Source organism: Schistocerca piceifrons, chromosome 6, assembly GCF_021461385.2.
Source record: "Schistocerca piceifrons isolate TAMUIC-IGC-003096 chromosome 6, iqSchPice1.1, whole genome shotgun sequence".
NCBI classification, from domain to species: domain Eukaryota; kingdom Metazoa; phylum Arthropoda; class Insecta; order Orthoptera; family Acrididae; genus Schistocerca; species Schistocerca piceifrons.
Window position 1 is genome coordinate 122,631,440 of NC_060143.1, and position 16,271 is coordinate 122,647,710.

Genomic DNA, 16,271 nt, shown 5'->3' on the forward strand with positions numbered 1-16,271 from the left:
TGATCAACTTCTTGTATTAGTGTTACATATTTAGTGGAACACTTAATCTAATTTTTTGGAAATTCTCCATCTTAATGCACTGGTTATAATTTCTTTACTTTGCTGGGTGAAAGGGTTAAAAACAGTATGAAGCATTCTCATGTTTGTTGCACTGAGAATCAGTTCGTTCACCACTTTCACAGGAGTATAAGACAAAATACTGGTCTGGCAGGAAGAATTTAGTTTTCTCAACAATAAGTGAGAAATATTTTATTGTTTTTTTTTTTTTTTTAAATTGCACTGTTCATATCCAACTAACTAGATAATGTCCAGCTTTTACAACAAATAAATGTTTATGTTTTATGGCTTTTGCTTCATCCAGTACAGATACTGAAACAATATCAAATATGAAACGAAATGCTATCACATCAAAACAACAATCACATCCACATCTGAAGGCACAGTCGTCAATGTAGTACAACACTTAGACCTGCAAGCACATTTATTACCAACACCAAAGTACAGCCAAAACAAAACTAACCTCCTTGATGAAGAGTGCTCCTATCAATAGAAACACTGAATATTCCAGATCGTTGGTATTTATGCAAACATCACATATTTAAGAATGTATATTTCAAAAACCTTCCAGAAATGATAAATTCTAAACTACAAACACTTGTCAGTGGTGGATTTGAACTCGTGACCCACAGCGCACCAGCCAGAATGCTTACCACTATGCCACACTACACGCACCACAGCTCACAGCAGCATATTAGAAAACATTGATTTAGAGACACCTTTGTAGTGAGTTAGATATTAATATTCTATCTTATCACAATCTAAATCATTCATTGTGTTTCAGATCTGACAACCAACATATTTTTACAAGATAGATATACAATGACTCTTATTAATAAACTCATATTATTTAGACACAAATAGATAATCTCAAACAGAAGACTCTCTCATCTGCTTGGTAAAGAAATCACTCCTTAGCTTCACCCAGTAAGTCACTGACTTAATCTGGGAAAATATGTTCACAATACTTTTTATGTGTTTGTAAGACACCATTACCTGTAGAATGAAATAGTACTTCATTTCACAAATCCTTCACCACACTTAAATGCTGCAAGAGATTTCACTTTTGTAACAAAGAAATCTTTACTGAAAATACTTCAAGTATGTTAAACTGAAGAGTATTCCAGATATTGCTTGCAAATGGATGCCACCAATAGTTGTTTCAACATAATGTTGTAATGGTCTGACTACATCAGCCATACACTCCTCCCCCCCCCCCCCCCCCCCCCCCCCCCCCCACCTAGGTAAATGCCATAAGATGTTTGCTGAGTGATGGAATTAGGGCTGCAAATTGGGGGTAACCATTGTATTAACAGTTTTGGAAAACTGTTTTATGCTGAGTAACGAGCCACCACAAAGTATCTCAACCTGCCAGGAGATAGAGGATTCAGTTGAAGGAGGCACGAGTGGCGACAGCAATACAACAACAACAACTTGGGCAACACAGAACTTGCAGATGCTGTCAAGGAGAATAATGAATACTCTGTAATAATTTTGTCAATGCCAGTCACGCTAGTTATCACCTTATATTTGTATCAGATACACATAATACTTTTAGGTGCACCATGCAAGAATAATTGACTGAATCAATCTTAACCAACTTTGATTCTGTAAGGAAATGCTGTGCACAGCGACCATACACTACAAGGAAGGAGAGGCACATAGCAATCAAGTCATCATCCCACTAGTTTATTACTCTTGCATATCTAGATTTCAGTTATTAATTGCCATTTTCAGTGCATTTGAATTCCAGTCCAAGAAACTCGTGGCAGTGCATGTCACTTCTTACTGGTGAATAGACGTAAGGTATCTTCTGCCTACAAGTAAGATTGCTTGGTGACATGTACTACCATGAGTTTGTTGGATTGCAAGTGAAATGCAACGAAGATTGCTATTTATAAACAAAACCTAGATATGCGAGAGTAATAAAAACAAGTGGATTGCAACTGATTGGTGAGTGCCTCTCTTCCTGTATTCAATCTTGATCAAATCTCTTAATGAAAGTATGGTAAGCTATTACAAGGCATACTGAGTGCAGTTTGTGGTTTCAGAATACACTGGAAAGCTTAGTGTTCAGCAATCTACTGTTTTTCTTTTACAAGTCAAGAGAACTGAGAGAATAAATGGTGATTTAATTTTGAATTTGTTACATCACAGTTCAAAATACTTTTCATTTAAGCATGAAATGTGTTATAGTGAGAGATAAATTATTCTTTAAATGTGCTGTTTATTCCTTGAAATAAATATTCACGTAGAACACCAGAATTTTTTCTATTGTAGGAATTGTGTTACCTTATGCAATCAGATGCAAATTTAGGCACCCAAGAAGATAATCAGTTGTGCATAATCAGAAATTTTTATGTTATGCTCTTTTTCAATGGGCAGCTCACCCAAGCCAAAACTGTAAGATTTATATTGCTACAGAACTTTAGTCCTCAGGGATGAGAGGCTGGGAAAGTTATTAGTTAAAACAAACTTTTCAGGCCATTAAATAAGAGAACTGTGACACTGTCACATGCAGTCTATATCAGCTTCCAACTGCATCAAGAGGTTTAAAATACATAAGCTATTGACCGAGTACTCCTGGGTCATTGTCAAGTGGGGAGTGACCTTCAGTTGCTGCTGCCATCCTTGTAAACCAGTGCATCCTTGTAAACCAGTGCTATCACCTGTGACATCACTGATACCCATTCCAGGACCAAATAAGGTAACATTTTAGTCATGCGCATCAACCTTCCAATGGCCAAGTCTCATCTTGTGCTTAACTGCAACCTGCTGTCTTTATTAAGGGTGGTTTCAGAAATTTTTATCTTGCTCGCTTTTTTTATGACACTATCCCAGAAACCATCTATCTTTTTAATAACAAATGCTACATCAAGTGCAATTTGGTGTCCTTTTCCACACCAAGTTGTGCTCCTACTAGTTTCTTAGGATATCACAACACAGGCACAAACATCTCTCATGCTGTATATTGTGCTGTTCAATAATGCACATAGTCTGCCCAACATACAACTGTCCACAACCACATGGTATTCTGTATATTCCACGCATTCTGAGTCTTACATCATCTTTCACAGGTCTAAAGAGTTGTCGAATTCATCTGGAGGCATGGAGACTGAATCAATTCTGTGCCTCTTTAGGACCCAGATAATCATTCCTGTTACTGAATCACAGAATGGCAAAAACATAAGCACCTTCATGTCATCCTGAGAAGGTTTCTGATTACGGGTCTTCAGCAAAATGGATTCTGAAATTTATTGGTTGCTGTAGCCATCTTTAAAAAAAAGTTCTGCAAGTTGCTTGGTCCTTTCGGTAGGTTTTCAGCATCTCAAACGCCTTCTCCTCAATGTACCAAGACTCTCCGAATAAGTAAATCTCAGGTATTTTTGGGAGCATTTTATAATACCTAGAGACAGTAAGCCATTAGACTGGTGGTACTGCTCTTTTCTAATATCCCCCCCTCTCTCTATCTATCTACTTATCCACCTATATTTGTTCAACGTACATTGTAAGTAATGCTTTAAGTTCATTTCATGTCTCATTTTCGTTTTCATGACTACTACATTGTACAGTCCAATTTAACATCTGCTTCATGCTTTTTCTGATAATAATGGATGCTCACCACCAACCTTTCACTAAAACGTTACTGTTTCTGTGCTATGAAAGCCTATTTTCAGTGTGGTGTCCTCGCGGGACCTAAGAAATCTTGCTTTGTATCGAATTTCGCTTTCTGAAAATATTCATTCACTCATTTATTCTTAGACAATGGGCCTAGTATACATGCATTTATTCTAGAGTTTCCAAATCAGGAAAACAGATGCTAATACAAAGCAGTACAAATGACAAGTACAGGCTACGAGGACTGGATGCACAGCAAATGAAATAAATGTAAGAGTAAACCTGGTGAGGTGTGGTTCTGGCATACTACATAAAAAAAGATTCCATTTTGTCTGAAACAGTAAATATATAAACAGTATGCATTACCAGTTCTGAATTATGGTAGTGGGACTTTGAATATTAATGTGAAAAGCAGCAAGCATTTGAGAGATGTAAGTTGGCAGGAAAAAAAAAATAAAAAAGAAAAGAAAAGAATAAAATGGGGGATCAAGGAACACAATGGAGTGAAAGATGTAATTATGACCAATGAAAATAAAGTGCCGGTATGTGGTACGTGTGAGAATGGATGGCAGATAAATGATATAAGGTCTTTGCTGAATTGCAGAAAGATGTGAAAAGACAGAGATTTACCTAATCTGCGGCACAGGGGCTGACAGATAACAGAAATATATGTAGAAGTAGCTAGGCCATGTATACATTAAGACTTCAGCCTGTGGAAAGGTGTGGTGGGAGCCTTTACCCAGCAGTGGATGGCCAATGAGCTAATAAATATTAGAGCCATATGAATGAGTGTTTATGGATGTTACTTTTAAGGAAGAAGCAACTGAAATCACTTAATAAAAGCAAATCTTTCAGTCTAGAATACACAACAGCCGGGTTCCTTGTAGAGTATACATTTTTAGCAATCATAAACAACTGCTTGCTTGAAAAAAGATCCATACCTAAAGACTGCAAAATTACACAGCTGTCACCAGCACACAATAATGTAATCTGTTGACTAGTAAATGTATATCACTGACATCCATCTGCCATAGGATTTTGTAACATGCACTGTAATCAAACACTGTGAAATAATTTGGAGCAAATGATCTACTGACAGTGACAGCATGGTTTCAAAAAATCTCATTCTTGAGAAACATGCATGGCTCTTCATTCACACAAAGTAATGAGTTCTATTGACAGAAGATATCAAATTAATTCCATGTATCTGGAGTTCCATGTTCTGGACACCGTTTTCATGCCTATGGAGTACTATTGCAGTTGTCCAACTGGATTCAAGATTTTCTGTCAAAAAAGTCACAGATCATACCAAATGACATAAACTGAAATGTAACTGATATCTGGAATTCCCCAAGGAAGTGCTATAGGCCCTCTGCTGCTCCAAAATCCAAGCAGCTCTCTCAGATTGTTTATAGATGATGCTGTTGTTTATCATTAAGTAAACATATGATAAGATCAAAACAAATTGCAAAATTATCTAAATAAGACATCTATATGGTGCAAAAAATGGCAATTAAATCTAAACAATAAAACATGTGAGGTTCTCCATATGACTGCTAAAAAATTGTGTTAAATTTTGGTTGAATAATAAATAACACAAATTTAAGCATTGTAAATCCAACGAAACACCTAGTAATTAAAATAACAAATTTTTAGAAGATACAGGAAAAACCTACTGAAGTGGCAGCATATACTACACTTGTCCAACCCCTTCTGGCACATTACTGTGTGGTACGGAATTCTTACCAGAGATAGCATTGATGTAAGACTTCAAAAAAGTTCAAAAAGCGGACAGCTCATTTTTGTTATTGCAAAGTAGGGGAGAGTGTACCACAGATATGATAAGTGAGTTGGGATAGCAGTCACTAAAGCAAAGGGGTTTTACATTGTGGTGAAATCTTTACACGAAATTTCAATCACAAACTTTCTTCTTTGAATGCCAAAATATTTTGTCAACTCCCACCTACCTAGGAAGAAATGACCGTCATCAAAAATAAGATAAATGAGAGCTCACAAAGAAAGATTTGGGAATTCATTTTCCTCGTGTGCTATTCGAGACTGGAATGGTAGAGATATAGTCTAAGAGTGGTTCTACAAACACTCAAGTGTTAATGACAGAGTAATCATGTTACGCAAATGTACAATAAATCACAATTACATCCCTTCTGTTTTTACCTCTTCGAAAATAATACCACTGCCACCTTGCCACTGTCCGCTCCTCTGGGGGAGCTTCTGCTGGAGATGAATTTTGTGAAGGTCGACCCCAATCAGTTGCGCCAAGAAAACATTGATGCTATGTGCAACACGACTGAAGAGAGTCAGCATACAACTTACCATTATAGAGAGCGGCATCCTTACGCATACTGAAGACTGCAGTACATTCGTTTCTGTGTCAACAATTAGCTGTGCTAAAAATGTGTACCCAATGGATTCTGCACAATTTAATCAAAATTCAGAAACATGCTTGTGCCAAAAGATATAACAAAATGCTAAAAAAAATTAACACTGTAATAGGAAATGAAACTTTAACAGATTTGTATGATCTTGCATTACAAAACAAACCAAAACCAACGCAAATGGTTTGCAGGCAGAGCACTTCCAAGAGAATGATCTCTCATTACTGTGGTTACACTGGCCATGTCATAACCATTACTTTAGTGGATCAAAAAACAGTTAATACATGTATTTGATTGCTATAGGTCATTGAGAAAAATTAAGAAAAACAAACAAAATTAATATATTACAATTTGGTAATTTACTTTTACTCTGTCCATCTCAGTTGCATTAACATAAAATTCAGCCCAGAAATGAACAGCTGTGAACCAATCATCCCATGGCAGCACGTCTCAAATAAGCAAATAAATGAAAAGCTCAATACTGTGTATGTTCTATAGAATCCTGTAGGACACACACACTATTGTGTTTTTCATTTATTGTTCATTCCCTTATGGGAAATTTTTTTTTAATGTAGACACTGATTTTCACATCAAGAAGCTGCCAAATCTTTTCAAAAGGTTGTCTTTAAGGTACAAATATCAGACTGGAAAAAATGATATCTGAACTGTGTAAATTTTAAAGATGAGTATTTCGAGGAACAATAAGATAATTTCTACCAAAATACATTCTTTTTTAATTGATTCTGTAAAAATGTAAAAGGCAGCCCTTATATCTTATTTCAACCAACTTTGTTCCTACTCTGCTTACATCTCCCTATAAATTTTTTATCACAGTCTTCTATTTTGCTCTTTCCTCAGTCAACATTCATTTCTATTATTTTCTGAGTCAGGTCTTATACTGGTATAAGATGTCCCTGAATATAAGACGATCCCCCATTTTTTAAGGGGGTCCTTGAGAAAAATAGATTTTTAATGTGTTCTAACTAATCAAAACTGATTCACTGTCTTAAAGTATCTACCAAAAAGTTAACATTATGCCTATTATAAACTAATGCCATTGTCTACATTTTGATAATACTAGGAGAAATAAAATAAACAAAAAGAAATGCTTTACATTAATCTTTGGACCATTTTCTTTTCTATCTTTCTTGCTTAGTAACCCTGTAGTCCGTGATGTTACTATTTTTAATCATAATCATCATCATCATGATCATCACCATCCTAACAGCAAAGCGCAGATTTCGCTTCTTTACTGACATGAAAATGTTACAACAATTCCAAACAAATCGCCACCCACTGCTCTCTCATTGGCTGTGTACAAACAGCTGAAATGCCCCCTTTCATTCCCGTCATGTCACGGCAAGCATCAACAACACTGTAGCAAGAAATGCTTCAGTATGCCACCGGCCCCATCTAGACTTTTACCATCTCCTGCAGAAATGAATACTATTGTTGAGTATTTGTCCAATTTTTAAGTCAGTTTGATTCTGACTACAAGTGGATTCAGGCAAACTGCAGTTTAAACATGGTCGATGTTCATAAAAAGCCAAAGTATGTAGTACATATGCCCATGGTTGGCAACACAACGACATTTGCTGCTCGCTCACTGCTCAGCTCCCCGCAATCGTGCTTGCTCTCAGCCAAGCTCATGTGTCCGTTCCACTTCCAACCCTTTCTTATTGCTGAGCCTGAATAACTGTGAAAAACAGACTGCAACTGTGAAAAACAGACTGCAATATCTTCTAGTGTGCAGGTCATATGTAACAACACCAACTAATGCATATGTAAAAGATCGCAAGTATGATTCCGTCCCATTCTTGAGCTTTCCCTTGTCCCACAATCTAGTGACATTTGTTGGTACTATCTCCACAACAGGTCTAGCCACTGCAATTTATTCTTGCGAAAACAATTACAGTCAGTTTACTATGATCTACTTACTTTGTTAGACATTTCATTCTGGATTAATTTTCCTTCTTATTCGAGACTACATGTCACCATCATGTTTAACGCTGATTAAAAGCTGGTAACATTTTTACCTTGTGTTCTAATTCATGAACAGCGACCGAATTTCTCATCTGCCATCCACTTTGTAAATCATTACAGCCTCTCATAACCAAATAAAATATAGGCCTGGGTTATGAATCAACTAATGGAGGACAACATTTATGTTTTTGAATGCTACCTTTACTTAAAAAGCTGCATTAATGTTTGTATACAGTATCCATAGATGTACGAGAATGTTTATCACAAACTTGTTTTGTAAGATGATAAAATTTAATGCTATTTCCTCCCGTGTTTCACAAAATTGTCAAATTTTAACCACTGCTATAAGACTGTTGTAGTGGTTAGTTCATTGTGAGTATCATTTGCCAAGCCCTTCCCTTCCGAATTCTTCAAATACATCTGCACGATCTCAATAGCCAAAGCTTCATCTCTAAATGTAAGATGACCCCTATAAATGTAAGACTACTTCATTACTAAACAATGTAAAAATGTTGACATCACTACCATTAGTTTAATCCGCGTTAAGACAATCCTAGAGTTCTCAAATTATGACTTTGGAAAAAAACCTTATAATCGGTACTTTCACCCATCTGATTTTGATTCCTATTTCATTTTTTCTTTTTTGATCTCCATGTCTCCAATAGCTTTCCTTCCAAAATCCTCTGTCGGTTGATCCTGGTTTTTGTTTGTAATTTTTGAGGCACTCTATTTAGCAGTGTTGTTCTTACTGCAGGGTCCTACCCAAGTATCCACCTGGCCTTAAAACATTTGTCACACACGCCCTTTCTTTCATCATATTTAAAGACCAAGAGAGCTCATATAAATGTTCTAGAGTTGTTCTCGATTTATATATCACGACTAGATCTTAATTCAGTTTAAGATATAAAACTGCTAATATTTTTGATAATGTTTTTTTGCTGTCCAATTAATATAAAAAATCTAAATGTCTGCTACATTTATGCTACAGTTTCCCAGTTGTGAATATTTCTCATTTTCCCTGTTATTTTATTGTATGCCTTTTTTCTATTTTTTTTTTTTATTTGCTTCTTATCGCAAAATTGGTTGTGTTTGAGTCACAATTCATTTCTACTGCCTTTCTAAACACTAAGTTTTCATGCAGTAAGTGCAAACCTTTATCATCACTATCTAATCAAAGTTTAAATCAAACATAGGAAACTCCGGGCTGGAATATAAACAACATTAGGAAATGGATAGAATTCTACTCACCATGAAGATGACATATTGAGCTGCAGACAGGTGCAACAAAACACAGTTACATATTTAACTTTCAGCCAAAGCCTTCATTAGAATAGAAAACACACACACATCCACACAAGCAAGTAAATCACACACATGACCACCGTTTCCAGCAGCTCTGACCAGAATGCAACTGTCATGCTGAATGAAGCAAGCAATCTGGAGAGGGGCTGGGAAGAGTATCAGTTACTTCTCCGTCCCACTCCAAATTGCTGCTTTCATTCACCATGACAGTTGCACTCCGATCTGAGCTGCCAGAGATGGCAATCATGTGTGTGTAAGGTGTGATTGTTTGTGTTAGAGAGAGAGAGAGAGAGAGAGAGAGAGAGAGAGAGAGAGAGAGAGAGAGAGAGAGAGAGAAGGCCTTTGTCGAAAACTAAATGTGTAACAGTGTTTTCATTTTGCCTGTCTGTAACTCAACGAGTGACAATCTATCCTTTTCCAAATACTGTTAATCAAAATTTAATCCATGTGTGTCACATTTCAGTGGACAAAATAAGAACAAGGCAACCACTCAACTATAGCAGAGTATGGGTGTGGACCATAGCAAGACATAACGGAAAATATTATTCACACTGGCTTTGAAGTCTCTGCTCTTTTTTTCTGGTAAACGTACACACATTCACATATGCAACCACACAGAAATCATATTTTGGTGCATAGTTTAAGACAGAACACCATATTACTAAACAAATAAGTGATCCAAACAGGAGACGTAACACTCACATTTAGAGTTCTTTCCAGTTTACCAGAGGCTGTTGAGAAACAATAAAGCACAAGATCTTCACCAACACAATATATCCATTCACCACGTGGCGAGAGAGTAGCACACACAAAATCACCACCTTCACGCTTACCGCTGGAGAATGAACGTACAATCTGAAATAAAATTAACAACATGAACAGAGTATACCCATTAGGAAGGCTATACATACAAAGTAACCAATAAGACTCACTTAATACAGGGTAAGCAAAAATAAAAAGAAGTAAAATACACATTGAAATCACAATACAGCAACTGCATGCATGGGTAAGGTGAGTAGATCTCAGCCTGGTAGTGAAAAACTGATTAAAATGATTCATTCTTTTGCACAATTATATGAAATTTCAAATGGAATCTGGTTTCTGCAATCATCCACAGTCTTCAGCTCATTTAACTGACAGTCTAGTTTTTGGAAAGTGCTTGTGAATGAGCTCCTACTTCCTCTTATGATCTGAAGGTGGTGAGAAATTGTCAAACTGGTAATTTCCATGTGGAATTTTATACAATTGTGCCTAACAAACTATTTTAAAAAGAATTTTATCAAACACAGCTGTCTACAACATGACAGAAATGTGATTTTTCCCCATAAACACAAAGACTGAGTCATTTAGGTAACAAATGCATCTATTTTTTTTATGTTGTCACCTGTTAGGTCAATCCACTTTTGAGCAGATTCCATTCTGAATGTAGGTCACGAAGTTCTGCAACATACGCACTTCCAGCTATCATAACCCATCATTGGACTCAAAAATTTGTGTAAATCACAAATTCTTTTAGCCCATTTAGGGAGAAAAGGTAACAACTCATTGAATAGTTGAGGTGATGAGTCATCAATACTACATCGTGCCAGCAGTGCACTTTACTGGTGAGAGGGGTTGAGTCACTCCACTTCCAATTACCAAATTTCTTTGGTTGTGAGAGGTGGAAGTCACTGTTTGTATTTTCCCAACAACTGATACTGCAAATTCCTTAGTTTTGTTATAATTCTATCTTTCTACACAATAAGACAGATCCCTTTTGCATGTCAGAAAAAATTGACTATAATCTTTACAGCACTTAAAACACATTCCATTTTAGTGTAAGACCATCAACCTCCAATCCACATGTTTGTTGTTTTGTTTCTGGCATGAAGCAACAGAAACACACCATTCACAATGACAAATCAATGCATCACGCCATTTAATACTTTTTAATGGTCCAAACATGCTTATAAATTGTTTTCACACTTGTTTTTGTTCAGCACTAAATAAATATGGCATTCTTATTTCACCTATCTTTCCGATTGGTAATCATTCCATTTAAAATATACTGTGCTTTTCTTCTGACGTGTCTCTGATGTAAGCTATTCCATAAACTTTAATAGCCAATTTTCCAGTGCCATAGTATGGACTTCCTTTTTTTCATTTTTTTACCTGCTGTTGCAATTTTGGGATATCATTCATACAGATAACCTTCAAAATAATTACCACATTTATGTTTAAAAACAACTATCCATGTTCTAAGTGTTAAAAAATCAATGTGAAGAACATTTACAATATTCTTTAGCTGTGGACAATTTTCCACTGTCCTAAATACGAAAATTTATGAATGCACAGTACTACAGTATATTTAGACAAAACATAAAAAACTAATTTTAACAAGCACATAAAAACTATATATTTGGAGATCAAGTTGAAACTTCGCTTAAATTATTGTGCAACATTTACCAACATTTACCAACAAAAATACAACAAATTTTCATTGATATCAATGCCACCTCTGTACCATGTCAAGTACCTTACACCTCACCCTTTTATTCATAGCTGCTCATAATCTTAAATGTATTTGTGCTACATATTTTTCTTTCACCTGCTTTCTTCAGTTTTAACAGGTGAGTTAACAATGACAATTTACAACACGATTTAATGGCCTTCTCAATTTGTTCTGGAAATGGTCCCCTTAAGTACATGACTTATATCAACAACATACAAGGAGCTGTGGGTCCAAGACCTACATGTAATATATTAATCCGGTCAATTTAAAAAAGGAAGGGAACTAAAGGTTCAATGTCACACTGTTGACAGACATTACAGACAATATGTGCTGAACTGAGAAAGGAAATTGGTCACATCCTTTTCAAACATACATTTTTGGGATTCTACTAAAGAGATTTAGGGAAACCGCATAAAATCTAATATATACAACTGAACAAGGATTTGAACCATTATGTGAGGTATTGGTGAGAGTGGAATAAATACTGAACAGTGTTGTACTTGTACTGAGGCAATCTATATGTTGATCTTTCAGAAAGAAAAATAACCATTCACATGCCACAGTTACACTAAAAATTATTATCTTGAAACTGGTTCTTTATCACAAAATGAATACAAGCACATAAACGTTTTCCTACTGCACTAAACCTAACAATCATTTCAACTTCTGACAACAATAGCATTTGCTATGACCGTTAGTCATGAGAATAATGTGCCAACTACATGTGCTCCACACCTCAAAAAACTGAAGAGCAATTAAGGCACAGATACCTTACATATGAGGGTCCAGCGTTTTGTCAGCATAACACACTACTAAAATGTCACTGATAATTATGTTGAAGGATCTAAGATATACTAAAAAGAAGTTGGTTATTCACCATACAGTTCTGCACATTTAATGAATCATAAAACATAACATTTGATACATTTACATAAAGTAAAAAAGTCATAATAATGTATGTAGAAATTAAAAGTTATCGGCTCACTGGCTACCTTTTCAAAGAAATAGCACCTTCAAGACATTACAATAACTGTAAAAAGAGCTTATGTTTGCCTTAAAACATAGCAATCATAACACATACATCCTTAAAAGTGGTTGTTCACCAGTAAACTGCCTAGACTTCACAAAAATCAGTCCCTATTTAAAATATATACATTCTGAATAATTAGCAACAATGAAGTGTCATGCCTTTTCATAAACATACCATCAAGTGGGAATAAAAGGATTATAAGCTATTATGTCTAATTAATCTGGCTAAGTGTTCCAACAGCAATTTGTACATTCATCTGCAGTAGCCTAGGTCATTATATCAATACAGCCATTTCTGTGATTGTTACTATTAAGAGTCAGACTGTAGTTTCAGCAAACAAAAGAGCAACCTATGATAGAGGAAATCTTATAACTTCATACCTGTCCTTGCATGTTCATGATGACAACAGTATTTGATCGATTACATACAACAAAATGTTCAGGGTTTTTGGGTAAAAGGTGTATGCTGTTAACTGTTATGTCAGCTGCTCCCAGTGATTTAAAGGTTGCTGTGCACTCAGTTGATTTTGTGCTCCATACCTTCACTGTACCATCAGATGATGCACTATAATATATAAACAAAACAACTGTTTAAGAAACACTGCAGCATTTTTTTAAAGTCTGTAACAAGCAATCCATATTAATGCAGAAATATACACTTCATGAGTAATTCATACATTGTGAAAACAACACTGAGAATAATACATAGAATTTTCACAAAAACTGCTAATTATTTTTCTGCAAAGGCAGTACCACTTAATATAGAGAAAATGAGTAAATAAAACACTACGTGATACAGGACATAACATTAAAGAATGGTTAAGGTGAATCAGTTAGTTCAAATTCTCTATTATATATGGCAATAACAGCTAGAAACATTTTAGATTGCTTTCAATTCTCAATTTCAAAAACTCTCACTCTGTACATTATTGAAAATGAAACTGCCTGAAAACTTACTCTGTGTATTTCCATTCATCAGTATCATAGAAGATAAAATTTTGTGGAAGTTCTTCACTTACACACTAAGTAACTGGAAACAAATGTTCTACAATAATGTTGGTAACAACTACAACTGAACAGCAACATGCATAAATATACAAAGTCAGACAAATCAAAATGAAAATCAAGTGCCAATAACAGGTACATTCTACCAGGGGAGCAAGCTGACCGCTGACACCACTAAAGGAATGACAATGGCATAGGCTACTTGACCCACATGTGTACGAAGGGACCTACTTCCCAAAACAGGCATGAAAAGCTACTACAGTGGGACAAAGAAGCCATAAGAGTAGATAAATATATTAAAAATAACACTACAGAAGTTTAAAAGTTGTAAAACACTGTTAGTAACATGGTAAGCCAAATTTTACACAAATAGGCCAGTCCATTTTCTGTGTCTAAGTAACTGGCAATAAAGTGCAAATTAAATAAAATTTGCATGCATAAGGGAACACACAAGAGAGAAAAACAAAGATTACACACACAGCGAAAGGTGTAATCAAGAATCCTGAATATAACAAATTGCAATTTATAACTGATGAAGGTGTTCCACAGAGCGACAATCAGAATAGGACAACAACAAGTCATATACGTAACAGTATGTATGAACAAAGCAATACTAACATGGGCAACAATAACTGGATGCTGAACAGCCTCTATTGCCAGTGAAGAAAATCTTTCAGCACATAATCTCATCCACATCTTAATACACATACAGCTGATGACATACCTCAGAACTCCAATATAAGTCACGGATCAGTATATATGTTACAATCCTCAACCAGTTGCAGTACTGTAAAGTGCGCAAAGTCGGAGACAAAATACTTCAAACAAGAGCAGAAATAGAGATTCTGTTCATATTGCAAATATTTTCTTATATAGTAGAATGTCAATGGGTGAAACGTGATACAAGCCCAATGAACCATATGATCAAAAAATGGAAAATCCAGAATGAAATAACAGGATGAATATTAAGATAGACTACTACTATTAAACATGTCTTTCTGCTATCCAATGCCTCCTCTAATGGTGACTAGCAATCTATCCTGGTTTCATACAGAACCATATAATCAGTAAAAAAATGTATTACTTTTATAAACTAAATGATATACTCCACATTATTGCAATATATTGTGAACATGATCTATAGAACACCCTAAAAACAGTCACTCAAGTCACAGCAGACTTCTTGTTATGTCTCAAACACAATGGTCTTCATTCACTCCCCCTGAGTCATCAATATCATAATTCAGTGTAGTCATAACAAAATACCTATCACTTCTTGTTATATAAGGCTGTACTAAAAAGATGCACTTAGCAAAACAATGCTACACTTACTGATGTAGCATCTAACACCTGAAAATTAACTTCGATATTACATACAGACAAGAAAACAAAATTTATGACAGCCAACAGTATACCTACATTTGTTTACATCCTCTACTAGAAATCGGGTATGGGATGTATAGCAAATACAAACTGCAGATGTTTACAGACAAGCAACGAAACAAGATCAAAAAGAAACAAGATGGAAAAATCCAATTTATTAAAAAAGTAGATGACATATGATTGCAAGGTGGTGGTGTTGGTGGTGGTGGTGGTGGTGGTGGTGGTGGTGGTGGTGGTGGGAGAGGGGAGCAGGCAATGCTTGCCACATCTGTGGCTAACCACATGTGCCACTTTGATTATGTCAAATATCAAGCTCCACAGAAATCTCTGTCTCCATTGTCCCAGTACAGATTTCACGATTCTATGTTTTCCAATCTGGGGTTGGCGAGTACTGCCAATACTCTGTAACTGCAGGTTATGTGCAAACTTCAGCAATTATAGTGTGGCACGGTAGTGGAATGTTGTGTGTCATACTGCCTGAGTACCATGATGGTACAAACTTCTGTTAGACTAAACACTACACATCATGGTATGCAATGTGGTGATGGGGTGGCTGGCTGCTGAGACAGAATGGAAGTTAGCAGGCAACCTCTGGGGAACCTGTCCCATGCCATTTGTATAACGCTTACCCAGCCAATGAAGGCTCTGTCTGGGTGGACACTGGAGGCTCTGTCTGGATGTATTCCTTGTTCTCATACCTGCTCACGGGATGTTCATGGATCCCATTACACACAATAAAAACACTTCCTGCCGCTTGAGTGGACCGTTAGGTACTACTTAATACCCAATTCGTTAAGAGAAGTCATGAGTTTAGCCCACCTGAAAACACACTGTGTAAGATGTAAGATGATGATAAAGGGACAACTCAACTGCTATGATGTGTTTTGCTAATTATAAAGTGAAGAGGGTACACTGGAAAGCTTGACATCTTTCTACATTTAGAAGCCTTTATATTCCTTATCAGGAAACCTCAAGGAAGTGAAATGCCTCTAAAGTGGGATACTGAT

General features: G+C 35.9%; 1 protein-coding gene across 1 annotated transcript in view; it reads right to left on the reverse strand.

Annotated features, from left to right (window-relative positions):
- The window catches only part of LOC124802495 (WD40 repeat-containing protein SMU1), a 108,330-nt gene that overhangs the window by 1,832 nt on the left and 90,227 nt on the right, over positions 1–16,271 (reverse strand). Inside the window, exons 9-10 of the mRNA XM_047263312.1 lie at positions 13,258–13,441; positions 10,059–10,211 (exon numbers count right to left, since the gene is read on the reverse strand). Coding sequence (XP_047119268.1) covers positions 10,059–10,211; positions 13,258–13,441 — 337 coding nt within the window. The remainder of the gene's footprint in view (positions 1–10,058; positions 10,212–13,257; positions 13,442–16,271) is intronic.